Source organism: Diorhabda carinulata, chromosome 1, assembly GCF_026250575.1.
Source record: "Diorhabda carinulata isolate Delta chromosome 1, icDioCari1.1, whole genome shotgun sequence".
Classification (NCBI taxonomy): Eukaryota; Metazoa; Arthropoda; class Insecta; order Coleoptera; family Chrysomelidae; genus Diorhabda; species Diorhabda carinulata.
Window position 1 is genome coordinate 22,242,641 of NC_079460.1, and position 26,693 is coordinate 22,269,333.

The window sequence follows — 26,693 nt, forward strand, 5'->3', positions numbered from 1 at the left end:
GTTCTATTCCTCATTTTTGAAGAGAGTTCCCATTTTTACCCAAAGGTCGTGCTATTGAAGATATTTGAACTGGAACTTAGCCCTTTAGAAGCTTCTAAATAGTCTAGAACATTAGATGATATTTGAAAGCATTTCAGAACTTTCTGGACTGTTGTTCTATTTTTGATCCTTGAAGAGAGTTGCCATTTTTACCCAAAGGTTTTGCTATTGAAGATATATGAACTGGAAGTTTGCTCTTTAGAAGCTTCTAAATAGTCTAGAAAAATTGATGGTATTTGAAAGCATTTCAGAACTTTCTGGAATGTTCTATTCTTTATTCTTGAAAAGAGTTCCTGTTTTTACCAAAAGAGATTAATACTGAAGATATATGAATTGGAAGTTTCGCTTTGTAGAAGCTTCTAGACAGTCTAAAACATTTGGTGGTATTGGATAGCATCCCACGACATTCTGGAATGTTGTTCTATTCTAGTTTATGAAGAGTGCTGACGTTTTTACCTAAGTCGTGCTATTTAAGATATATGAACTGAGAGCTTTGCCCTTTTGAAGCTTCTAAAAAGTCTTTGATGCTATTCGAAAACATTTCACAACATTTAAAAACTTTCTAGATTGTCGTTGTATTCTTCATCCTTGAAGAAAGTTGCCATTTTACCTAAAAATCGCGTTTCTGCGATATTTGTTCAGGTTCAAATAAGGAGAAATTTTTGGAAATTTATCCAACAAGAGATTGTTTGTTACTTTTAAGTATGGAAATTGTTATAATTTATTAGATCGGAATTAAATTTCATCTATTTATGAGATCGATAAACATTTTTTATTAAAAATAATGTAAAATTTATTTTCTCGTCCCCTCCAAGTGATTAACGTTGAAAAATTGAAATTGAAAAGCAAAATATAAATTACAATAAATTTTGGATTAAATATGAACTGTAATGTTTTGAGAACTCGAAAAAAAGCTTTTTTGATAAAAAAAAATTAAAAATAGGCAAAAATTTTACAATTTCACTCTCCACATCTACAAAGTTCAACATAGTTCCGCATATATCATAAATATTAATTTGTAATTCGATTAGCTATCTTACATGGTTCATCTTTAAATAAATAAATGCTTGGTATACATATATTCAATATAAACATATTTTACACTGATTCCTTACATGGTAACAAAATGCTAGCTACTAGGGCATTGCTCAGTCTCTGTATTACTATCACTACTATTAGAGTCTTTACAGCATCTACACTGCTGTTTTTGTCTATCTGTCTCTTGTCTTTTCCGCCTGTCGCACTTAAACGATCGATGACACTTATTGTTGCACTTACTGGATCTATATACAGGGGCTACCAACTCTACTTTTATGTTAGCAGTGGCAGTGACTTTTGTCGTGAAGGGACCACTAGAGCTGGATTCAGGACTACTGTATTCTACAGTGACTTGTGGTTCAACTACAATACTCTGGTTACAACTCTCTTCTGTGATGGTTGTGAGGCTAGGTTCTCTTGTGGTTTTGCTGGAGGTATTACGTTTTGGAGGCTTCGTGAAGGTAGTGTTGCGGATGGGGATAGGAGAGGGTACTAAAGGTGGTGGTGTCGATATCCTATCTGTATGCTCAATAGGTTGTAATTCACCTTTTGGACCAATTAGTGCTAATAGTAATGGAAAAAATACGAACGAATTAGCTAACGAACCACAAACTGATATTAATATTAAAGTGAATAGGTGATAGTGGATGAATTCAAATTGTGAACTTGCTAATACTGCTGCACATAGCAATAATCCTATGTCACCTTTTAATATTGGTTCAGAATTTACTTCCATAGACAATCTCACTCTACGTTCTCTACTACCAATAGCACTTAAATAGCCGGTTAGTATTAAAAATATATTTCTGCTAATTATTATAAAATGAAGTGCTCCAATAGTACCACTAAGGGCGTTAATATTTACCAGACAGAGTAATAGTAGAGAGGCTAACGTACTGAAAAGAGCACACCAAAGTTTTATCCACTGAACGAGAACGAACGCAACAATCGCTGCAGAAAGAAGAGTTAAAACAAATTGTGCCGCTAATAATCTATCTATGAGTAAAAATTGATTGTAATAGGCAAATATAAGACCTATCGGGTAATTTTTCAACCCCTTGCTATTAAAATGTTCAGATATATCTTTTATTTGCTTTAAGGTACTGACAATACTAGAGGTAGTTCTTAAATTCTTAAGATAAAATGGCATTTGTGTATATACGAGAGGTTGAGATTTCGGAATTTTTAAATCAAATTCTACATTAGAACTGTAGTACTGAAACGGTTTCGGTGTGAGGTTTGCTTGAGAACTGGAGTAAGATATTTGGTCGTTACTATTCCAAACTGATAAATAATTGTAAAAAGCGTTAGCATCTATAATATTATTACGAACCAGTCTTTTTTTAAATATTTGACTTTTATCGACAGGATATTGTACAACTCCTGTCTGCGACAATAATTTGAAGGCTAATACTGCTTTCTCGGTGGCGTTCGGAAACCATTTTTCGCTGTTTAAACAACTATTATTTCTATTATAATCGAATTCTTGTTGCAAATCAATTAAGAAGTCTCTGAAATTCGCCAACCAAAAGTCGTTCATATTGAGACCACCATTCGAATCTTTTAAAACGTGGGGAACTTGTGTCAAAGAGGAATGATACTCATAAAGAAGAGGTTGATTCAGAGGATATTCCAGCTCTGTGGTAACCAAATAAAAATTATAAAATCCAAAAAATTTATTTTGGGCTTCTAAATATTTGTACTCTTGCGTTACTTTCGGTAAAAATGTAGAAAGTCTTACATCGAATTCTAGTTTTAGTCCGTTAAATACACAAAAAATGATTAGCACTGCATAAGTGAGGCACATGAGAACCTTTACGAATGGCCGGAATAATACTGTCGCTAGATAGCGGGTCACGCACCAGGGTATCAATCCTTTCTTTTGTTGGCAAACTTTCTCAGCAGTGAGTAAACTGCTTCCGTGCTCCTGGAAAAAAAAAACCATTTTACAGAAATAGATATAAGAGACCACCACATCGTGGTCTGTCATTAAAATTAGAGGTTATTACTGGAGGGGTAATGACTACCAGTACATCAATATGTTTTTATTAGAGGTTAATAGGGCGTTCCAGCATTCTGTTAAAAAGAAAACAATATGGCTGCTGGGAGGCAAACAAAGAATATGTTTCTGTTAGTTTTGTTACTTGTCTTAATTTTGTAGTTGGACCAATTTGAGTTTTATCAAAGTAATTACACATTGCTATTGTGTTTTTTAATGTGGGATGAGCAGTAAACTCGATGGTTCATCAGTTACACATTTTAAGCATAAAACAACCACGGGCTTTAGGTAGAACGATACAAGGAGTGTTACAATCGTTGTAAGCAAGTATGTATCCACAATGTGTAGAAATTAATATTAGGAAATATAGTTTTGTTAGTAGAATGTAAATTTGAATTGCAAATGAGCTGAAAAAATACTTACCACGTCTTGATTGTTGTTATTATTTGTTATTTTTGGTTTGTTTTCCGATTTGAAGCAAGGCATGTCAGCTTTCTTGCATCGCTGCTGTAGTGCTAAAAAGGAAGGGAAAATGACCAGAAGTGCGGTACCATGAAAGACGATCATAATTGCGCATTGTAAACAAAACACTCTTAACGCGGGTATGGGCAGAATAGCGGCGGCGATAAAAGCACCAGAGTTTATTAGAGCCGCGGATATAATACTAGGTCCTGTCCGTTTTAACACTTCTGCAGGTAACAGTTTTCGCGTATGAGTCGATAATATAAGAAACATTTCACGCAGGGCCAGTCCTACAGTTACAAAGGGTAACACTTGAGTGCTCAACAGGTTCATAGGGAGACCTATGAGACTACACACGCCCAATGCAGCTGCTGTTGAACTCGCTAAGACTAGAACACCTGCAATAAAACAAATATTCAATCACAATGTTCTCGTATTGTTGAAAAAAATTATTATTTACCTAGAGAGGCTAAAGCTGAGTGAGCTACCCAACCATAAATACAAGCTACCCCAAGCACAATACCTAATTTGAGCAAATCAGATCTGGAGTATTCCTTCAACAATTTATTAACATTGGCAGTAGAGAATGTGTAAAATACGTAAGATGAAGATGGGTTACTTCTGGACAGACGATCTATTTCATCAGCGAACTTTTTTTGCCAAGCATTAAGAACAATACTAGCCTTATCCTTATTCCAACTTATGTGATGTACTTTGTAATTATCAGACCAAAACTCGTATAGCTCGTGATCACCCATTAGCTGAACGACTGTTTGTAATGCTTTGGCTTTCTTTATATATCCACTTTTGTTTTTTTGTACACCACCCACGATTAGATCTTCCGGCCAATGCATGTATTTGGCCGCCAAACCATAGCAACCGCTTGTAAGTTCAGCTCCGATATCTGGGGGATGAGTATGATTTTTGTTAGGGGCTGTATCGGGGCACTCGGGATCTTTGGGATTCAGGCAGGGCTTCTCTTGGTATCCTGTTGTGATTCCAGCACGCTTCAAGTAATCTTCTAACGAATGATAGTCGAAATGGGATTCTTTTAATTTTATTTGGGATACTAATTCACTGGGATTTAAATTCGACCATTTTATTTGGTTACCCATACTATACCTACAATAAAAACAAAAATTCTGTTGGGTAAAATTAACAACTTCAAAACTCATATCAAACTAGTATATGTACACTAAAAAAGTAAAAAGTTTTTGCCCACCCCATGATAAATTTCTCTTTCATATTGGCAAGCGAAGGTCGGAAACTGTAAAGTAACGGAAAAGTAACTGTACCATTGCGGCCTAATTAAAAATACCTTGACCTACCGTGGACTACAACAAAATATGCATCCCCCAGGAGCTTTGGCGATAGAAAAAACGTTCAGAGCGGCCTCGAAAAACCACAACCACTGAAGATAAACGTGTTCTATTGATCAGTGAACGTGATCGACGACTCACAGGTCCAGAGATAACAGCTCAGATCAATGAATCTAAGAAATAAAATTGAGAAGTTGAAGTGGGCTTAAGAGCATAAAAATTGGAAGCATGAAGAGTAGGAGATACTTTTATGGAGTGATGAGTCAAAGTTAGAGGTTTTTGGGTCTAAAAAAACAGTGTTTGTGCGCAGTTCAAAGGAAGAACGTATGTTAGATACTGTTCAAAGATTATTTGAAAAAATTGGGAAGAAATAATGTACTGAAAATAATGATTTAATCGTCTCAGTCGCCCGAGCTCAACCCTATTGAGTTGTTGTGGAACAAATGGGACAGGGAAATCAGAAAGCAGCTACTTCCATGAGGTCTTTGGAATATCCTGTAAAACGAATGGAACCAGATAGTCGACGATTATTTTTCGAAATTGTGCCAAAATTGTCCACCAAAATAATAGAAGTATAGGGTGGGCAAAAACTTTTGACCGGTAATGTAAATGAAGGTACTTTTGAGTTTGAGAAGGCAGATTATTTCTAGTGAAACAGATCAATACTAAAGAAGATATAAGAGAAAAGATGAGATATAAAAAAAGAAATTATTTAGCAATATATCGAGAATATATAATAGTTAATAAGAACAAAACTAAAGTATACTCGAAAAATGAAGTTCGAGGGGAAAAAGAGAAATACCGAGAAAAAATGACCTAATTTCCTAAAAATGGATCTATTAACCTATTGGGGACGGGGGTTCTGATACTTTGGAAATCAAATTATTGTTATTTAAATTTCCAATGAATGTTAAACATAAACAAATGTTAATTGTTTTTATGGAGATTGCAGATATCACATGTCTGTCACGTTATATATACATAGCCCCATCGCTCCAGGGTCGATCTTACAAAACTCGAAATATTTTCATAAGCTACTTGATAATAGAATTTGTTTTTTGTTGGTGACTTGAGCGGAAACGTAATTCAATAAATCTCTCATACGAGAACAGTATAAAAGTAGAAATTCAAGTAAAAAATTCAAGAGAATAAAGAATTCCATTTGAATGAAACATCAAACATTGTATTCTCATATTAACTAACTCCAATTCTGAACTTATGGTAATCGGGGTTTTAACGACTAAGATGCAACAATGCACATTGCGCTACTTGGGCGGCAAAATACGTAGCGCCGGTCCTATGCCGTATACGGCTGATTTTACAAATGATTTTTATTGCAAATGGTTGTGTGGTCTGCGAATGAAAGGAACTATAAAAAATTTACATATTCAATTAATAACATACCGGTTTACGGCCTTATGAAAATTAATAATGTTTATAAATAAATTATTGGAAATATAACAATACGAAAATAGATTTTGAGATATGGCAAAGCTGATGTGAATATGTCAAATCTGACATAAGTTGACACATTTTTAATGGTGAACGTACTCAAAACGTATTTTCGTCCGAGTGCTATTTGAGTTGTCTACAGATACTTGAAAACATTCATCTTGGTAAAAAATTGATTTGAATGACTTTTGATGTGGATTAAACCAACAGCCGGTCACCTCGCTTCGACTTTTGATGATAATCTCGAATAACCGTGTTTCGCCGTTTTTCTGAATTCCATGATGAATTTCGTCGTCCAAAATCGGCTGTTGTGCGCGTGTCAACGTTTTTCTACAGCTGAAGAAGCGGTTGATGCGTTCAAATCACATATTTTGGAGGTACCATAATCGGAATGGAAGAAATGCTTCCACAATCGCTTCAAACGCATGCAGAAGTGAGAATTATAATAAATATTTGCTTTCATTTGTCTATCTCAAAACTTGAGTAGCAACCCTCTACAAAAGAATAGAAGAAAAACCATTATCAACTATCCTTATGAGATATTCTTCTTTGTGTATATGTATAACAAACTACTTTTATACTGCAATAAATTTTACAAGAAAAAGTTTATTATACAGGGGAATTATGTAACGTTCTAAACAACATTTTAAAATGCGTAATAACGCTAAAGCAGTAGTGAGTTTTTTTAAATAAAAGTAAATTATTCAAATTCAAAGAAACGTAAGGAATCGACAATTAATCGTTAGTTTATTTATTTGCATCACGTAACTTAACTTTTGCTATAAACACTGAGAAACGGTCTTTCATTGTCAACATAAAACCACAAGTAACGAATGTAATTGCTGAAATAATCAATAAACTTCATTTTAGACTATAAATTAGTGTGGAAATATTTTACACAATTTTGATACACTTACAGTATTAAAAGTAAACTTCATAGGAAACGAAAATAAGTTTAAAATAGTCTTTTAATCTATTCTTGAAATTATTGGTAGTATCTATGTCACCTATTTTTTTGAAAACATGAAATTGGTTTAATATTTATTATATCATTACATTCGTTCACAAAAACTGTGCAAACTTTGAAACACAAATTATTTAAAAACATTGTTTTGTCCTTGATAACTGATTTTCATCCTTCTTTATACCTAGAGCTTGGTCTTATTTCGGATATGGAGGTGAACTAGATTTTCTATCAGATCTACATACATTTTAAGACCTCAAAGGTAACCTTAAGTTCCTTTAGACTTAAAACCGGATCTACTCTTAACATATTAACTTTCTTTTAGACTTATAACTTTATTTTGAACTACTATTAGACCTTAACATTATCTAGGTTTGCTTTTAAATCTGGAAAATAATCTTGATTTTTTTTAGACATTGATTTTCTCCTCAATAGTTCAATTTTCAGTAAAAAGTGGTTTTATTTTAGATTTTTATTGATTAAAAATCGTTTTAAGATGTTTATCTGGGCCTAAAATCTTCTTAGAATGTGATATTGATCCATTTTAGACTTAAAACATGATCTAGATGCATTTTTAGATCTAGAACATGATTCAGATTGGTTATTGAATTTGAAATGTGATTAATTAACTAGAACCACTCCTTGATCGGGATCTGGACCTTTAGAACGTAATCTTGCCTTACTTTCAAACATTTAAAAGGATTTTGATCCACTTTTAGACTTAAAACCTGAATCACTTCAACATCTAAACTTACTTTTAGACCTTTAACTTTATTTTGAACTAATATTGGAACTTAATCGTGGTCTAATTCTACTTTAAAATTCTTTTTCCTATTGTGTTCTTGTACGACTGATCAATTGAGCCATAAAAGTGCTCAACTATGATTCAAATTTTTAACTTTGATTGTAGTTTATCTATGGATTTGTCAGTACGTAGAGATTTCTATGATTGTTATTCGAATCTACCTAAAGATAGCGACAATATAAATATTTCGTAATAATATTTATTAAATAATTCTTATGTGAATGCAAATTTGATTTGAAAATCATCCACATTACAAAATATATTATTAACTTGTAGAAAATATGAGGTGGCGATTAACTATTTTTCTGCATGTGGTTTATTCATTCTATTTGATTAATTGCGGCGTATTGTAATAAGGTTATTGAAAGGCAAATTAGATTTATACAAAATTTTTACTTTAAACGCAAATCTTGACAGTTTTTGTAAACATTTGCAATTCTTGGTAGTTACTTCATTATGATAATCGCTCTTTCACCTACCTGGAATCAAGTTAAATGAACATGGTAATAATCCTGACTTTAGACCTTTTTTGAAAGAGTAAATTACCTCCTTTATGCATTAGATTTCTAAGAATGTTTTCTTTTCTAGAGAATACCAGATTGTATTTCTTGTCAAGGGTAAAACGGTTCAACAAACGGTATATATAACAAGTTCATGTGATAAAAAATTCTAAATTGATAGAAAAATATTAAATATTGTGCGGGGAATGGAAATATAACAAATAACCCAACAGCTTGAAAACGATGTTCTTGTTTAGAGGGGATAAAATACCGCTCGATTAGGCAAAATTGGGGTGCGCACACCTGTCGATTTTCGATCCACCCCAGTGGGACATTTTTTCATCTTACCTTTTAATTCACTCTGTTGGAAATATTTCAGAAGATGAAGATTCGATATTTTCGTAAAAACACATAAAACATAGTTGCAAAACGTAAAACGAAATGTTGATTCAACAATAATAATTTAGTTATTAAATGTTATTAAGGCCAGTATTAAGTAATTACCGGTGGTAAGCCGAAGGCATGCCTATGTCCAAAAGAAGAACCGAATGGCCTGTGGGGAAAAAATAACTTTTTTTCAAATTTAATGTTACAAGATTAAGCAACAGACGTTTTGAACAGGACCGAATTAGCCTACAAGAATAAATCAGACGCAAAAATATTAGGTATCGGTAAATTTAATTTAATATATACTTTAATATTTTATATATATATATATATATATATATATATATATATATATAATAAAATTTAATTATATTAATGTGACTTAGAACCGGTCTGAAAACGGTTTTTACAGGCATAACTTCGTGATTGAATATAGCAACGGTACTTTTACTTTATAAATGTTTTTATTTCTATTCAACACAATGACTGACCTTGGTAGCGTTACAGAATAACTTTTGAAGATTCTGAAATATGTCGTACCGTTCAAATCTTTCTCGGGTACGCCCATAAATCACGTAAGGTCTGTGATTGTATTTCCGTCAAACTACGCATCTTCCTTCTTTATTATTTGACAGGTGCGGTTAACAAAGACGAATTCTAGGAATTTCTCTATTAGTTTAATTGTGAAATGTGACCAGGTGTAATAAATTATCTTTTTGAAACACGATCTTTTTTGTATAAAAGTAGAGTTGTCGATCTCAACACGTGGTACTAAATCGAAAAAAGTTTTTAATATAGAAATTCGTTTGCCTATATTGTGCTAGTATACGCTAAAATCTGTGTAAACAGGCCTTAAGATTAATTTGTTGTAGGGTTGCATAACTTAGCCTTAAGAACTTTGACAGAATGTTTTTTTCGAGAATAATTTAGAAGAGGTTAGGGTTGGTCCAAATAGAATTTGTTAGATAAAAGCATTGAAAGTTAAATAAAAGATGAAAAAGACTGCATAGTCTAATTATTTCCACGATATATTGCCCATTCAATTGAAAAAGAAAGTTTAGATGATGTGATGAACATTCTACAATTGATATACTTTTGAATTGTGTAGTGTGATTAAAAAATATCTGGTTCTAACTAAATATATGAAATATTTTCTAGCATAATTTGGTGCTTGATAAATTTTGAAAAAGTATTTTAAATGTTATATACGAGGGATGCTACTTGAGTGTTGAGATATGGCAATAATGATGTGAATATGTCAAATTTGACTTTGCCATCATAAACTTTGACATTATTAACGTGTTGTCATACGAGTGCTCTTTGAGTTGTTTACAGATACTTGAAACATTTATCTTGGTCAAAAAATTGAATAAAATCGCGAATATTTCCGCGTGATGATTTTCTAAGACTTTCGACGTGGATTAAACCAACAAAGCATCGTCTCGAGACATCTTGTTAGGCTCGTTTACTGTGCATCATTAAATAAATATTCGACTTGTAACCCTTTTTTGATCACACATCGTACATCACGATATAAATTTTTTTACGGAATTACAAGCATCCCAAAATAAAATAAATTGTAAAAAGGGATAAAAACATTCGAAAACGTGCAAAATAATCTTATTTGAATCGACAAAGTACGAGGGTTGCTACATAAGTTTTGAGACATGGCGATACAGATGTGAATATATCAAATCTGACATCGCTATAATAAGTTTAACATTTCTAATGGTACTCAAAACATGTTGTCATACGAGTGCTTTTTTATTTGTTTACAGATATTTGAAACAATCATCTATCCAAAGTTATTGACGCACAAAATACGTCAAAGTAAGTGGTCGTGTTTATTCGGCCAATTCTGAATGGTACACCAACATTTGTTGGCCAAAAATGATGAAAAAATGTTTGTTTTAAGAATTTTCGAGACTTTTAGCGACGAATAAAAACCAATATCAACTTATTCTCCACTCTATACTAATTCTAAATATCTATGATGACATATTGAACGATTTAGTATTTCCATTAATTTGTTCAGAAATTAATACTACGAAAAGAAAAACAAAAAACTATGACAACATCACAAATACCGAGGTGTGGCTATTGAATAACGAGACTACCGATATATTATGTATATTTATTTATTATCACCTTCAATATATACCCCTCCTCTGTTCGAAACAGTGCAGGAAGTCTTCACGACAGTTCCTTCAGGACGCGCGCTATTTTATATTTTACAGCTTCAACAGACTCAAATATTGTTCCTTTTAATACAGATTTGACCTTAGGACAGACGTAGAAATCGCACGGTGCACGATCCGGCGAATGTGGGAGTCTAACACTGGGATGTTGCACTCGGCTACAAAGTTCGTGACGGACAGTGCGGAATGAGGAATCGTACGAATACGTAAACCACAGTCAGATCGAACAAGATCACCGTTTCAGTTGCAAGTTTCGTGTGAAATATCACAACAATCCGTTGGTCTATTTTTACGTCGATCATTTTTATGGCAAAACAGAAAAACAGCTTCTATACAAACGAAGACTACGGCTACACTGGTTTATCTACAGAAACGGTAGATATCGCATTAGAGAGAAAAGGTTTCAGTCGTTAGTCATTAGCGCATACTTACTGTTTATGCAGCTTTTTAGGCACACCTCGTAGATAGAATATAATTTAAGTGCCTTATTTTAGTGCGACGGTAGTAGATGGCGGACAATTATACAGAGGGTGTACAGAGTAATGCTTTACTTGTTAAGACATTATTGGATATAAGAGTTCAAAGCAACCGTAGCAGCTATGTAAATAAAAGAAATTGAAGAAGAAGACACAGTTAATGAGCGAACAGCACAGCGTTATTTTAATCGGTTTAATAGTGAAGATTTGAAGCTCAGGTCGTCCACTTGCGTAAGATATTGATAATAAAAGAGAAATAGTTGAATACAAACTTTTATGGGAATGCCTTAAACCTTCTAAACATATAAGACATCGCCATTTAAAACCATTACGTAAGATCTATAAAAATTCTCAAATAGTGACACAAGAATTAATCGAGATTTAAGTAGAGGTGTCTAAGTAACTCCTTGTCTTTGTCACTGCGATGACAACCCTATCATGAAAAATCAGTGGAGACAAAAGATAATTGCCAGAACCTGTCGCAAAAGGAGGACAATTCGAACGGAAAGTTTTATGAAGGTTTAGTGTACTTCGAATCATTCCAGATAGTCGAGGAATATAGTGAACAGCGAATATTTGTGGTTTTATCGGAGAAATATCCAGATTTAGTTAATCGAAAACGGGTTCTCTTACAAGATAATGCTAAATCACATACTGAGAAAGTTAGGAAGAAATAAGATGTAATAAATTGGTAGTGTTGAACTCTTAACATATCCAGCATTTAGTCCGTACCTTGCACCAAGAGATTACTATTTATTACAATCCAAGTGTCTTCCTTTAACAATATTAGATTCTTCAATTTTATATGCAATTATATACTTACGGTATATATACAGGATAGTCGGGCCCAAGTAATTTTGATCCTTCCCAAAAGCAATCCAAAGGTGTTACAATGGAACAAGGCATCATGTTTTCGAACATTTGTTCAATAAACTGGAGATCGAAGTTTGGAATACTAGGCGATTGACAAAAATCTTTTAACCGCCATGTTATATCGAACATCGTAACTGTAACCTGTGTTGCCTTTTGAACTAACGTCAAATGTTCAAGGAGGCCGTGGGGATTCAAGAGGTCCATGTCCGGATCTAAGCCTGCAGACAAACATCATTTTCACTTAAAAGATGGTTATTAAGATGTAAATTCTTGTATAAAATATTTTATTTCCGTTACCTGTTTGTAGAACCATTTGATGAGTAGAAAGCATTTCTGGTGGTAAAGTCTCTGGTGTAGTAGAAGGTTCCGCCCAAAGTAGTTCGATATTCGAATGGAACGTCATGCTCTTCAGTCCTACTGAGAAGGTTGCAATCGCTAGAATGCTTACGAAGAGAACTTTTCCAGCATGGGTATCTAGAATCTTCCCTAGAATATGAAGTTGCGACTGAATTCGACCTCGCACCCACAAAATTCCTCGATCTCCTTGTGCTTTTCCCTGAAACAAAAATTATAAAAACTTATGACAGGTATCAAGAAATATATCAATGTAGAAAAAACAAAAAGAGCTTCACAGGAATTTGTATTTCAACATTTTGACTTGTTAAAGATGAAGAGAAAATATGCTTTTTTTTCGTGAAAATGTCCGAGAAGTTAAATATAAGAAAATTAATAACAAATTCATATAATTTGAGATGCGAAAATTTACTAGAGAATCTATTTATAAGAAACTGCCGCAGGCATTGGTCATCAACTATTTGTGTGTCACATTCATAGCAAGAACTTTCTAGTCTAACCTGGTAGTTCTACTTGAATAGGAACATACCACGTTGTCAAATTACATTTCCAATTCTTTTTTATCAAATGAATAATACAAAATTTAAAAAAATCCCCCCTGTTAAAAGAACATAGTTTTTGAAAATTAGGTCCAAATATTTAAAACATTTCAAAAGGTATATTAAAATAAAATAGTTTTTTTTTAAATAGAATATAATTTTTTTTATTACTTACGTCGTTGTGTAGCATACTGGTTTTAAATGTATTTTTAAAATACATTTCATTTCACGCAAAACTACGTCCCACAAAGTCCCAATTTTTAACTTAAAAAATTATACACTTTATTTGTATTATATGAATTATTACTATCACAACAAACAACATTATATATTATGCAAAACAGTTTTAAATATAAATAAAAAAAGTGAACTGTCATTAAATAAATATCTCGAGACCCCCTTTACGTAAACAATTCAATTATAAGGAGACTATGTTGTCTCCGATCTTAGCAGGTCTCAACAATTATAAAAGTAGCAGATCACCCGTCGGCGTGTCCAACGTGACAACAGTGCATAACATAACATGGTATATAGACCACCCAAGATGCGGCCTGACGTCATAGGACCACCCAAGACTATATCGATACCGCGTACTATGCACAAAAGAGGTGGAGAATTCTATGGGGATAGTTACTTTGGAACATAATGAATTTATTTGGTTCTTGGAATCATAGAAGAGATCAATTAGTTTTCGCAAATAATAAATTTTGTCCATTACTAAACATAATTGATCAAAAAGTATTGGATATTAATTAAAATGTTGAATAAATATAATTTATTGTTATTAATTAAAATTTTTTAAACAAATATGTTAGATAAAAAATTTAACAACTAATAAACTAGAAAATTTCGATTAATTTTATAAACTTAACTGAAAATGGCGCAGAGTGAGACATGTTCGAATTAATCGAATTTATAAAATCAGTGGATATAGTTTTTCCCAGAAAAACAACATTTCAAATTGTTGGAGCTTATCTCTAATAAAAGCCGAACTATTCATGTTCCGAAGAGGGCCTGTCCTTCTACGAAGGACCAACGGTTCCGAATACAATGCGTGCAGGGATATCAGTAGCCCTACAATACTTTTTTTATACAAAAGATTACGAGGTGGTCCTATACTACTACTAACTTACCCCGATTATCTTGCAAACTGACTAAAATTTGATTGGTTTAGATACTTGGAAATCTATGGATTGGCCTAATTACATATTTCAAGTATACCGTCAATTTTGAAATGAATCATATTGATTTCTAATAAAAATTATGAATTAACTTTGGTAATAAAGAGATAATTAAAAGTTTTGATTATTTACAATAAAAGTCTGGTCCTGGTGTAATTTATTGCCTCATTCTATGAAGATTTCCTTTATAATAATTATCATAATTGTTAAGAGCTCATAAAGATCTATTTTCACCAGTTCAGTCGTAGAAAGTTTCGATATCAAGTACAATAGGCTTCGTTTGTTCTACAGAAAAATGATTACAGTACCAATGTGATTCAGGCAAATCTGTATGGAGAAATCATCAGAATTTACTATTTAGTTGTAAAATTAAACTTGAACATGTCTATTATATTTGAAGCAGTTTAGACAAAAGTTAAAGAAGCTCAAAAAATGTTAAGAGTCCAGAAACGGACAAAATAGATGAAAATGTGCAAAAAGTAGATACACATGTTAATCGGTGACTATTCGAGAGCTAAGTGAAGGTAAAGGGTCGTGAAAAGCATTTTAACAAATAATTTGCAAACTTTGTACCAAGACCATCCACCACATAGCAAAAAGTATATTATGTTTCAATGTGCACAAGATTGAAATATTCTCAGATTAGCAGATCTGGGTTTTATGACGAAGTTGGAATTTTTGGAATCGTTGGTGATATTCATATTGAATACACTGTCTACACCACCAGGTAGACTTCAGTCACTGAAGACGATAACTTGGTTATCGAAACGCGCGTCAGACAATGTAATTGTGAGTGTTGGTGTAAACAGTGTATTCAGTCTGGCTAGTGACCCATTTTTTCCTAAAAAGGGCAGTTCATCATAGCCGAACATCAACGTTATTGTTTTGTTCGATTGTTAAGGCATAGTGCGATCGGATTTTGTTACAAGGGAGCCGGAATTTTACAAGAGAGTATTGGAATGTTTGCCTACATATTTATGAAGCAAAATAGGCCAACGGGTTTCTTCTTTATTATGTCAACACACAATAATACGCGGGATTTGGCCACAACTTCTAGATTTTTTCAAATATGTGTCAAAAGGAAATGCGTTCACACTATTTCTGACATTGAGAAAGTTTCGATAAATGCTATTCCGAAAGAATCCTTCTAGAAATTGATTCAACGTTTGAATAAGTGTTGTTTATAATAAAATAATATTTTGATCACACCCCATATCAACAAAAAATATTTATTCCTATTAAATTCAAATATATTTATATTTCATAAGATTAGCCAAGAATAGTTGCAAAAGAAACTTTTTAATTTTGAGATATGGCAAAACTGATGTGAATATGTCAAATCTGACATAAAGTTTGGCATTTTTACTGGTGAAAGTACTTCGGTCATACGAGTGCTATTTGAGTTGTTTACAGATACTTGAACATTCAACTTGGAATTACGTCGCGACCAAAATCGGCTGTTGTGCCAGAAAACATCGATGCTGTGCGTAAACTGATATTGCAAGATCGTTATGTGGCAAAACGTGATATTGAGTTATAATTGGGCATTAGTTCCACCCCCAAACATCAAATATTGCATGAACATGAAAAAGTTGGATACCACATAATTTGACATTCGCTTAAGACAAGCTCGTGTCGATTTCTGTAAAGAAAGGTGGAAAAAAATTAAATGAGGCAAGTGATGAATAAAGAATTTCTGTATATGAACCCGAAATTAAACAACAATCGACGGTATGAGTCTTTCAAGATTAGCCAAATCCAACAAAAGTTGATTGCGCTCGGAGCATTTGGAAGGAAATGATCGCCTGGACATGTCGCCATCGTTTCTTTAGAGCAACGTAGAACGGTCAATTCTGAATGATACACCAGCATTTGTTTGACAGAAAATCAATGAAACCAATCGCAGAAGACCATTCTCCACCAAGACAATGCGAGCTCTCACACAAGTCCAAACAAAAACGTTTTTGAACAGTCTAAACATCGAATTGATGGGTCATCCGCCGTACAGTCCTTGGTTGGAACTCAATGATTTCTTCAAAAATTGTGAAGTCAACGTTTTTCTATACCTGGAGAAGCGTTCGAATCACATGTTTTGTAGTACCTCAATCATAATGGAAAAAATGGTTGAATCGAATTCAAAAGTGTTTTATATTAATGGAGAATATTTTGAAAAATAGTAAAGCCATTCCCAATTATAAATATTCGTTTTTATTTGGATATTTCAAAACTTAAGTAGCAGCCCTCGTATTTCGTATTAATAGCAAATATTTTTGGTGTGCCGCTACTGGTCAGTCACGCGTACGTTACTAAAATTGCAATGTTATAACTCAATCTGCACAGAACGTTCACAGGAGGTGTATTTACTCATTCAACTATTTGTACTCGTTCTGACGATTATTTTGAAACTTTTTGGCGTTCATATATTACATAAATGTTATTGGTAATTAAAAGACTAAACATACACTCTAACAATGAACCTATTGTCTTGGAAATAATCATTAGGCTACTTAAACTGTTCGAGAGAGCAGCTGCACTGGTACATTTACCCCTCGTTAAAGGGGTCCTTGTCCTCCTTTCTATAAACAATTCTCATTCTGTTCGAATACGAGGGAAACGAGATAGTTTGTATAGAGAATATTTTTCTATCAATAAAACATTACTCAGAATAAACTAGTGAATATGAGGGAGTATATTAAATATATTGTAAAAATATGTGCGTGGGTATTAGCAGGAACTTTTTCAAACATAAGATAGAATTTGATAGCTACAATGTTGTGTGACACTCCTACGTATTGGAATAATATACAGTCAAGACTTAACAACCATTGAATTTTAAATGAAGGAAGATTTTTATATTTTATTTGATTTTATGTTTCTTGTAATACCAAACATTTATAAAAGAAGGATTGTGACAAGAAAACCATAAAAATTTACGACAAAATAATGCTGTTAGTTATGGATACAAAGTAGTTATAATAAAAAATTTAAACAGAGAAAAATGTACTTTAATATATAAATAAGTCTGTTACTGCTTAGATTAATCGAAACAAAAATACTGAAAAATAATAATTAATTCATTACTCAAAATATCGTTCAGAGTTCAACTGCCGAATTCGCCGGAATTTAACATTTTCGGGAAGCTAATATCGAAAAAAAAATAAATCCCATTGCCATTCATATTAAGGAGCTAGCAGAAACAACGAGATTAATGTTAATTTCATGTAGGTTCCATCCCACACCGGAATAGAGGGAAATGAAAGTGTAAATGGATTAGCAAAAAATGCATACAACAACGAACAATCAGTAAAGAGTAACTAGACAGTTCATAGTTTGTAGATTTGGGCGGCCGTGAAACCGTGACACATGTGCCTTCAAATAGGCCCGTCGTGCTCCTCTTGACGTCACCAAAGTCCGATGTCCTTTGAGAAGCCGATTAAGCGCTTTGGCTTGAGCCCTTTGATGTTGTTAGGCAGGTTATGGGGTTTAAACCGCGCCCGTGTAAGTGCAGGGCACTAACAGATAACGTGATCTGCAGTTTCGTCCTCCTCCATGCATCAGCGGCACTCCGAATCATCCGCGATGCCCATGGTATGAATGTGACGTCTTAGTCCAGTTAGAAGTCCGATCACTAGTCTGATTTTGCGTCTATTTAGCTGGAGCAGTTGTGGGCCTTCACTTTGTTCATAGCAGGCGTCTCCATCTATTTCTGCCTAGCACGCATTGCGAGAAGGCTGTTAAGAGCGCTTTTGGCCACACCAAGTATGGATTGTGAGCCTATTGGTGGGTTCGCCATTCCCAGTCTGGCAAATGAGTCCGCTTCGTCGTTGCCTTTGTTGCCCGAGTGGCCGGGTACCCAAACGAGCTGGATCTTGCAGCCATCACTCATAACTGTATAGTACATACCGATTTCAAAGCATTTTTTAAGAAGGAAATCCAAAAAAAATGGCAAGGAAAAGCAAATAAGAATCAAGATGAATCCTACGAAACAGTTAAAAATTATCACGATTATAACTCCAACAATATAAATAGACAAGTGACCGTTTAAGAATCGGACATACTGTATCACACATGACTACCTATTAGTGGGAAATTATAAACCAATGCGCAATAGTGAATTAACAGTGGAACACCTCTTAATTGACTGTTTAAAATATGATAATGAACGAAAAATTAATCAATTACCACATTCACTGGAAAGCTACTTCAAGAAACTTATGAACTACCTGGTAGACTGCAAACTAAGATAAACTTGCGAGGTTGATGCGTATATATATATATATATATATATATATATATATATATATATAAACTGATTTTTATTTTGATGTTAATCATGTTGTAGATGATCTACTAATCAATTTATTATGCAAGTATGTCAAGTAATATTTTTGATAAAACCGCAACATGTCATTAAATTTTTACCTGACTTTAAAACCACATTTTGATTAATTTGTTTTTTTCCTAATAACGCTCAAAATTTCTTTCGTTTTGGCACATCTTCAGCTATACAGGGATTTAATGTAAAAAACTTGAACTTGCTTTGAGTAGATATCGATGCTACAAACGGACGGACGGACAAAACGTTAGTAACAGCGCATTTTTTCTATAAAAGAAATTAGAAGAAAGCTGAGCTCTATTTGGAAATAATTGAGCCAAATAAAAAAGGTGTTACTATGGATGGGACATTACTACAAGCATGAATTAAAAAAATTACCAGTCAAGTAGACAGTAACCAGTGAAAGCTACCAAACTATTCAAAAGTAAGCCTATTATATGTTCTATCTCATCCTGCTGGGGTCTAAATCGGTTTCGCAGGGGTCGACATAGATCTATATGAAATTTTGAAAATACTAGTTGTGTTATCTGTAACAATTTAGTATTACTGCGCGATTGAAAAATAAGATTTAGGAGCAAAAAATTGTCAATATAAATCCAAACTACTCTCGGTTATTTGCCTAACTATCTCAAGAACACTAAATCTTTTCTCAGTTGTTTTTGCTCACTGAAGATCGCTGAAGACACTTTGAACTACCTTTGAGTTGGAATTTTTGATACAAAAAGATCCAAAATTGTAGCATAGATATTAATTATTAGTCTTATATGTTTAACAAAGTAGAGGTTACAGTTTGGCGATTTTATTTGTCAAAACTACCAGATATGCCTAATCCTATTAGAAGTTCTGCAGTATCCTGAAATAAAATACTAATCTACGTGACTATTTTTTATGTAATTTGTTCAAATAATTATCAATTATACTAATTACATTAAGTTCACTCATTTAACCAAACGCAAAGTTTATAATTTCGATAGTATTTTGTGTTAATGGAAAAAACGGATTATTTGAAATAATTTGGCAATGGAAAACTGAAATATAAATTCATTTTGAAAAAGGGTTCTTTCGCTTATAATAATTTGGGAATCCGTGCACTAGACGATGATCGAATGGCTTTGCTATTTTATATTGAATGGCAGTTGTAACTTCTGTGATTTCTGACTATTTACAGACGACAAAACAGTATTTAGAAAAAGGGACAGTCATTGTTGAGGACTATTTTTCTAGAAAAGGTTTCAAATAAATTTAAAAAGAGTGCTATTTCAACTCAATTTCAATTCTGTTACATTGAGAATTCATTTTTTGATTCATGTGGGATTTTATGTTAGTTTTAAGTATAACATTAGATATGTATTTCATCTTATTTGCCCTCGATCATGAACAAGACCCTGACCTACTTGATCCTCACGACTAATAATCATTTGTTTTTTTGTTGTTTCTTGAACGAGAATCAAGAATGAGGTTATAAATCAGCTAAATTAAGCAATTTGCTGTAGAAAAAATTTTAATTAAGTACATTTTATCGAAGGGGCAATAGGCCGGGCGCAGAAACAACTACATCGTGGCAGCTCGGAAATACATGCGAAATATGTTGATCATTTTAACAATACCGGTTAAAAAAGATATTTATACAATTATTTTTAGCTATTTTTTGTCAAATTATCTAAGTTATCAATCCAGCAAAAACTAGTGCTTGAAAAGCGGTCGAAAAATCGATCAACCCCCAACCAATATCTTACAATAACTTAGTGGGTAGTGTAACATGCCATAATTATCGTGGAGCAGCAATTTCAAAAGAAGAAATAAATTTATTGTCTAACTCCCACTTTATTTGCAAAGTAAAATTCCAGTCACGATTTTTAGAACGTCCCCCTCATCTACAACGCTTACCAAAGTGAATTTTAGTGAATTTGTGGTGAAATAATTCTCTGCAGCTGCTAAGTTGAAGTGCCTAAGAAAAAACTAAACCCCCAATAGCTACACTACTACGAGTGGCATCTCTACAACTTACATTACCGGTCAATAGTTTTTGCCTACCCCATAATCCATTGAAAGAGACTGGTGAAAATTGGAGGGGTTTTGAAGGAAGAAGAAAATGTAATACGTTCTGAGCAGAGCCTGATCGGTAAAAAATGTATCTGTCGGCATGACAACGATCCCAAGCATTCTTCAAAGCTGTGAATTTGGAAGAATTGAGTAAGAAGTAATGATTTGGCCGTCGCAGTCGCCCGATCTCAACTCAATTGAGTTGTTGTGGGACAAATATGTTCTTAAAGTAGAGAGATACAACACTCAAGGTTTTTCTGAAATGAATTCCAGTTCTCATATATAGCGTAGATAAATCTGAGTTGGTTTCAATCTATAATTTTTTTTTCTTAAATACACAGTAGATGTTAATTCCATTTTTAATAAATATAGTATTGCTGAAACTTTCTGAGGAAACAACATCGAAGTTACAATGCCAAGATAAATATTATTTCAAATAAAACGCGAAAACGAACCACAAGATTAATTTTAACCAAAAATCCATCCGATATACAGAATAGTATTAAAAGTTACACTATAAATGAAATTTAATTTAGGCTATATATCCAAAACTTGTAGAAATACTAAACATAATAAAGAGAAACGTAAGAAGGTTCATTAACACATATTGAAATTTGAATATAATATGCGATTATTCCACCAAAAATGAGAGCAGAAGTAAACAGAATTTTCTTGGGTTGGATTCATACCGAACTAGACATTTTATTTATAGGGTTGTTAACTCAGTACTTCCACTTTTTACTAATAGAGGTCCTTGTTTTTTTGAATAACTTATGTTAGTGCTGTAGTTTGCCGTATGCCATGTGATACTGGTCACATTGACGCAACTTAACTAGCAAGATGCGTGATTTTTATTGAAGCTATTAGTTGTGGGTTAATTTTAAATGAAGTGTAGAAACGAACATTTTCGTAAAGGAAGGAAAAGGAAATGATGCTGATTGCTTCACAGAGCGTACGTGTCAGAATTGGTATAAATTTCGTTCTGGAGTTGCTGTTGACCAAATCCGAGTCATGATTGAAAAGGATCGTCATATAACTGCTCAAGAGGTTGCGAAGAGGCTACATGTACACAACAATTGAAAAACACTTAAAATGTCTTTGGCTAGTTAAGAAGCTTGATATTTGGGTACATCACGAATTGAAAGAAATTCATTTAACACAAAGAATCAATATTTGCGATATGCTCCTTAAACGAAATAAAACCCATCATTTCTTGAAAAGAATCATCACTGATGATGAAAAATACAGGTCCCGTACAGTAACATAGTTCGAAAATGATCATGATGAACCAGCACAAAGCACATCGAAAGCTGAAAAACAACAAAAAAAGCTCTTTGGTGGGATCACAAAGGTGTTATGTTTTTTGAGCTGCTATCAAGGAATCACATTGTTCATATTATTAAGCACCCACATACTTAATTACGGATTCTGCTAATTTTGTTCTTACTCTTGAATTTTTCTAGAAAAGAGAATTCCATAATAACGTCAACATATATAGTTTAAGACCCTAACCGAAAAATTTTTTATTATCCTTTTATTGAACTTTTACAAACAGTTTTTAATACAAGTACAAAAAATTCGTTGTCTAAGATCAGCTGTCAGTATTAAAAATCTTTTGAAAAAGGAAAACGTTCGACAACATGACTCTGCATCGACTGTATCTACCAAATACAGACACTGTTGCCGATATTCAAATAAAGTTAATATTAATAATATCAGTAGAGGAATTATAAGTAAAACAGTAGAGGAAGTATAAGTAAAAGTATAGATAATTACAATATACGAACATACAAAATTTTATAACATGTGTATTCTGTAACTACTTTTGAATATATTCATGCAAATAAATAATTTGATAAGATGAAATTGCAGTAGAAAAATAACTACTTAAATAATAGGGTAAGGGATGATTTCAAAAATATTTTTGTATAATAATAATAATAATCTATGTGGGAAAGATCTAATACAAAATTCTAATCCATATGGTAGAATAAAAATTAAAGTTATTTAGAATCTTTAAATGAGGGATAATTATTACAAAGTGGCAGCACCGAAAGAGCATACGAGATTGAGACATCACAGGGGTTGAACTTTCGGTTCCGGAAACATAAGGACCGAGTGAGTAGGGGTACGGGTAGGATCACGAAGCTAGGCGCAGATCGCGGTGGGGTAAGGGGACCAGGTAACTTTAGCCGCTAAGCTAGCCGAGGACCACACACGCTGCTTACCCGGTGGTCCTACCAAGGCTAACGTAATACCGGCGCATCGCCCACAGACCGAATATCAGGTCTGGCTCCAAAATCACCTATCACACCTGATTAAGAAGACTGCGGCATTAGGCCAGACTTATTAATTTAACTCTGATACTAAAATAGATTTGTTCTAACTTTATTATTGGAGTAATTTCAGAAAATAATATCCTATTTCTATGTTTTTAAAGAAAAATAAACAGTTGTCGAGTGGGGATTCTTTACCTCCCATTTTATATTGACCTTTTCGGTATATTTATTATAATACCACTTGGGTGGTCTTCTAGAAGATTTCTTAGTAACATCTTTAGAAAAAAAAATACACAATTTTCTCAATAATACGTATATTCTATTGGTATCTTTTTGTTTTCGATTATAAAAAATATATTCGATTCAGTTCATTTGTAGAGCATACTTTGTATGTTTTCGTTATTTAGACTGGCCTACTTTGAAGTGATAGGTTGAACCTGGGGGCTATTTTCTTCAATTCGAAATACGTACTGGTTCCACACCATCTTTTCGCTCCATTTATTCTACATAGTAAAGTTTACAATGCAATTTAATCTCGGTAATGATTGAAAGATTCAAAAGAATCTAATTTTCCTAGAAATTACATCATTAAAAAAATTTAAGGCAAGCGTGTTGATTGTTAGCCTCAGGTTATCAATCTTGAACCCGATAATTTTTGATGACTTATAATTAGATGCCAAAAATTAGTTTTAAAAATGCATAAACAAAGTTGGATTAATTGGAATGTCCCTGTATATGGAGCCGAAACTAATTTATTACGTACTAAATAAGGAAATCGTGATAATTCACTAAAGAATACTAAGTTTTTTACGACATAATTAATTTAATTATTAGTGACTATAGTTTACTTCAAATATCAGTAAAAAAGTAAAAACACAATAATATCTTTGCTAATTAGTGTCTTTTATTTTTCAGTCTCCTACAATCTTTTTATATTTATTTAAGCAGTTTGAAGTGACGCACATTTAAAAATTCACTCACACAGTAGATAATGCTAAGATAAATAAGATACTATAATAATTTTATGATCTCTTATTATTTATTATCAATTTCATATATTTTGATTTAAATAGAAAGTTTAGTCTATAAAATTTCATTTATAATTAACTAGTAGTAGTTTTAATATTAACATTACAAACCGAAATACTTAAACTTCCGAACCGCGGAGGAGCAGACAGAGCCAATTTTAAAACACAGGAAGAGATTCCTATCTACATTCATTGTATATATATATATATATATATATATATATATATATATATATATATATATATATATATATATATATATATATATATATATATATATATATATATGGTAGCAAATTAGGTTAAGTTTTGAGTACTTGATAGAATAGTTTTGGGTTTGTTATCGGTGGTTATTATAGATAATAGGAAGCGAATTAAGAGATGATTACCTGATCTAGTTGTCCTAGGGCGATATCTGCGTCGACCCATCCTGGTCTTGTGTAAAGATCTGACTCGTGCCTCTGTGTAGACTCCGTCGTCGAGTCCGATGGCGCCATGGAAGCCATCCTCGACGGACACACGGTTCCAGCGATAGCACTCAGGCCCACTCATCGGCAATTCTTACACTGCACATCTGACCCTCTGGAGGCACCATGCACTGGCACTAGAAGTTTCCCGAAAGCATCTAGGGAGAACACGAGAGTTCCGTAGCTGTATACTCAACATGCTTTCGAAAGTAAACAACTGATCACGTTGGCTTGCGACAACGAGAAACGGTCGTCTCTTTATCGAGTTACCTCGCAGACTAAAATGAAGTCAGTTATTCTGATGTCTTGTGTGGTTGGGTTGCTTTGATTCTGATTCTTGAGCGAGCTCGGTCGACTGGGGCCGAAGCCGGACCACCCACAATTCTGTTTAGAATGTAAATTCTCCAAATCATATTATTACTTATGTTTTTTGTCACCATCTCGTTGTATATTTTCACGAGAATAGATTTCTTGATAAATTCATCTTTTATGTTCTACAAGGAAAATAATTCTCTGGAATCTATTTCACCTACTTCCTCATTTGTACGGGGTGCTCCGCTGCGAATATTTTTTTTATCACAATATTATTGAAAATTTATTAAAAACTTCCACACATTAGCGTAGAATTTTGAAATTTTCGTTAGGGGGTTATTTATATTTTGAGTTAAATATTTACATAAAAAACTAACAGTGAAATATGTACCTATAAAAAAACAAAATAAAATGTACTTAATTGATGGTGTTTTGATAAAAAAATATTCTAGATTGTATAGTCAATATGGTTCTCTTAAAATTTTAATCTTATTTATCAATTTACATGATAACACTCTTATATTTAAGCATTAATCGAAAATTTTGCATAATAAATATAATAAATATTATGATTTTCATTTATTTTGTTTTATATTTTAAATTCATGGCTATTACTACTTCAACACCACCATTTTTTTTATTATAAAGCTATTGGTAAAATCAATTTTAATTCTATTTTTTTTTAATTTCACAAAAATTTGTTTACTTGATATTTTGCAGATATTCAGCCTGATTTGTAAAAATGAATAACTTTTGAGAATTTGCATTTTGATGAACTCTAATATTATATTAAAAACAACTAAATTTCCTAGTTTTATGAAAAATCAATTGAAAACTCTATTTTTCCTAATAACGACTTCTATAGGTAGGCAACCATTATTACTATATTGTGAAAATCATATTATGTGGATAAAAAATGGCTGCTACGCTTAGTAGGTTCCTTTAATTTTGAAATAATATTGGATAGATTGTAGATCATAGAATAATTTTAACGCTATCTCGTTTTATATAGACAAATCTATTGTTTATATAATATGTAGTAATTATTTATTGAATGAAAAACTATTTTTATAAAACAAATCAAGTGAGTGAAAAATATACTAGATGGCAGTTGGGTTCCACTTGATTTTCAATATTTAATTTCTGAGATTCAATATCCTTTTTATGCAAAAGAGGTTTTGTTGTCGAATTAGTTGTATTTACATCATATATCTGTTTGTTTGGAATTATAGTGCTTTTAAATGAAACGTTACTAATTCAACGTGCATTGCTAATGTAATTCCCTTTTAAATAAGAGATTATATTAATTACGTATAAATGAAAGTATTATGGAATGTGCATCAATTCGAACTGATGAAATTTCACAACCCGAAGTTTGTTTTGAAATAGCACAAATACTGTGAAGTTAATACTATAAAGAATTCTCTTTATACTATATCCTTCTAACCAGCTCTACTCTACCCACACACGATTTGTGTCTGTTTGTTGGAAATAACGAAATCGTGCATTTTTAGGTTTAATTAGAGCTTCAGTGGATAGCAGGAATATCTGAGATATTAGATTCGTGCTATTGCAATTTATAGTGTGAAATATCACTAATTAAACTAATTATAATTCATTAATAAGTTGCGAAATAATTGAG

At 32.8% G+C, this 26,693-nt stretch overlaps 1 protein-coding gene across 1 annotated transcript; it reads right to left on the minus strand.

The window, feature by feature from the left end:
- Positions 1-1,103: 1,103 nt before the first annotated feature.
- LOC130898112 (protein patched) lies at positions 1,104-25,050 on the minus strand. Its single transcript, XM_057807172.1, has 6 exons — positions 24,662-25,050; positions 12,810-13,068; positions 12,463-12,730; positions 3,999-4,660; positions 3,500-3,936; positions 1,104-3,004 (listed from the first exon to the last, which is right to left on the minus strand). The coding sequence occupies exons 1-6, from the start codon at positions 24,776-24,778 to the stop codon at positions 1,169-1,171; spliced, it is 3,579 nt and encodes a 1,192-aa protein (XP_057663155.1). The 5' UTR covers positions 24,779-25,050; the 3' UTR covers positions 1,104-1,168.
- Positions 25,051-26,693: the final 1,643 nt, after the last annotated feature.

Bases quoted from the DNA above. Each gene is read 5' to 3' on its own strand.
- LOC130898112 (XM_057807172.1), bottom strand. From the start codon at position 24,778: ATGGCTTCCATGGCGCCATCGGACTCGACGACGGAGTCTACACAGAGG. The intron at 4,661-12,462 runs GTAAGTATATAA...TTTTTATTGTAG, and splicing joins GACTATCCTGTATATATACC to GTATAGTATGGGTAACCAAA. The intron at 3,937-3,998 runs GTAAATAATAAT...GTTTTATTGCAG, and splicing joins CTCAGCTTTAGCCTCTCTAG to GTGTTCTAGTCTTAGCGAGT.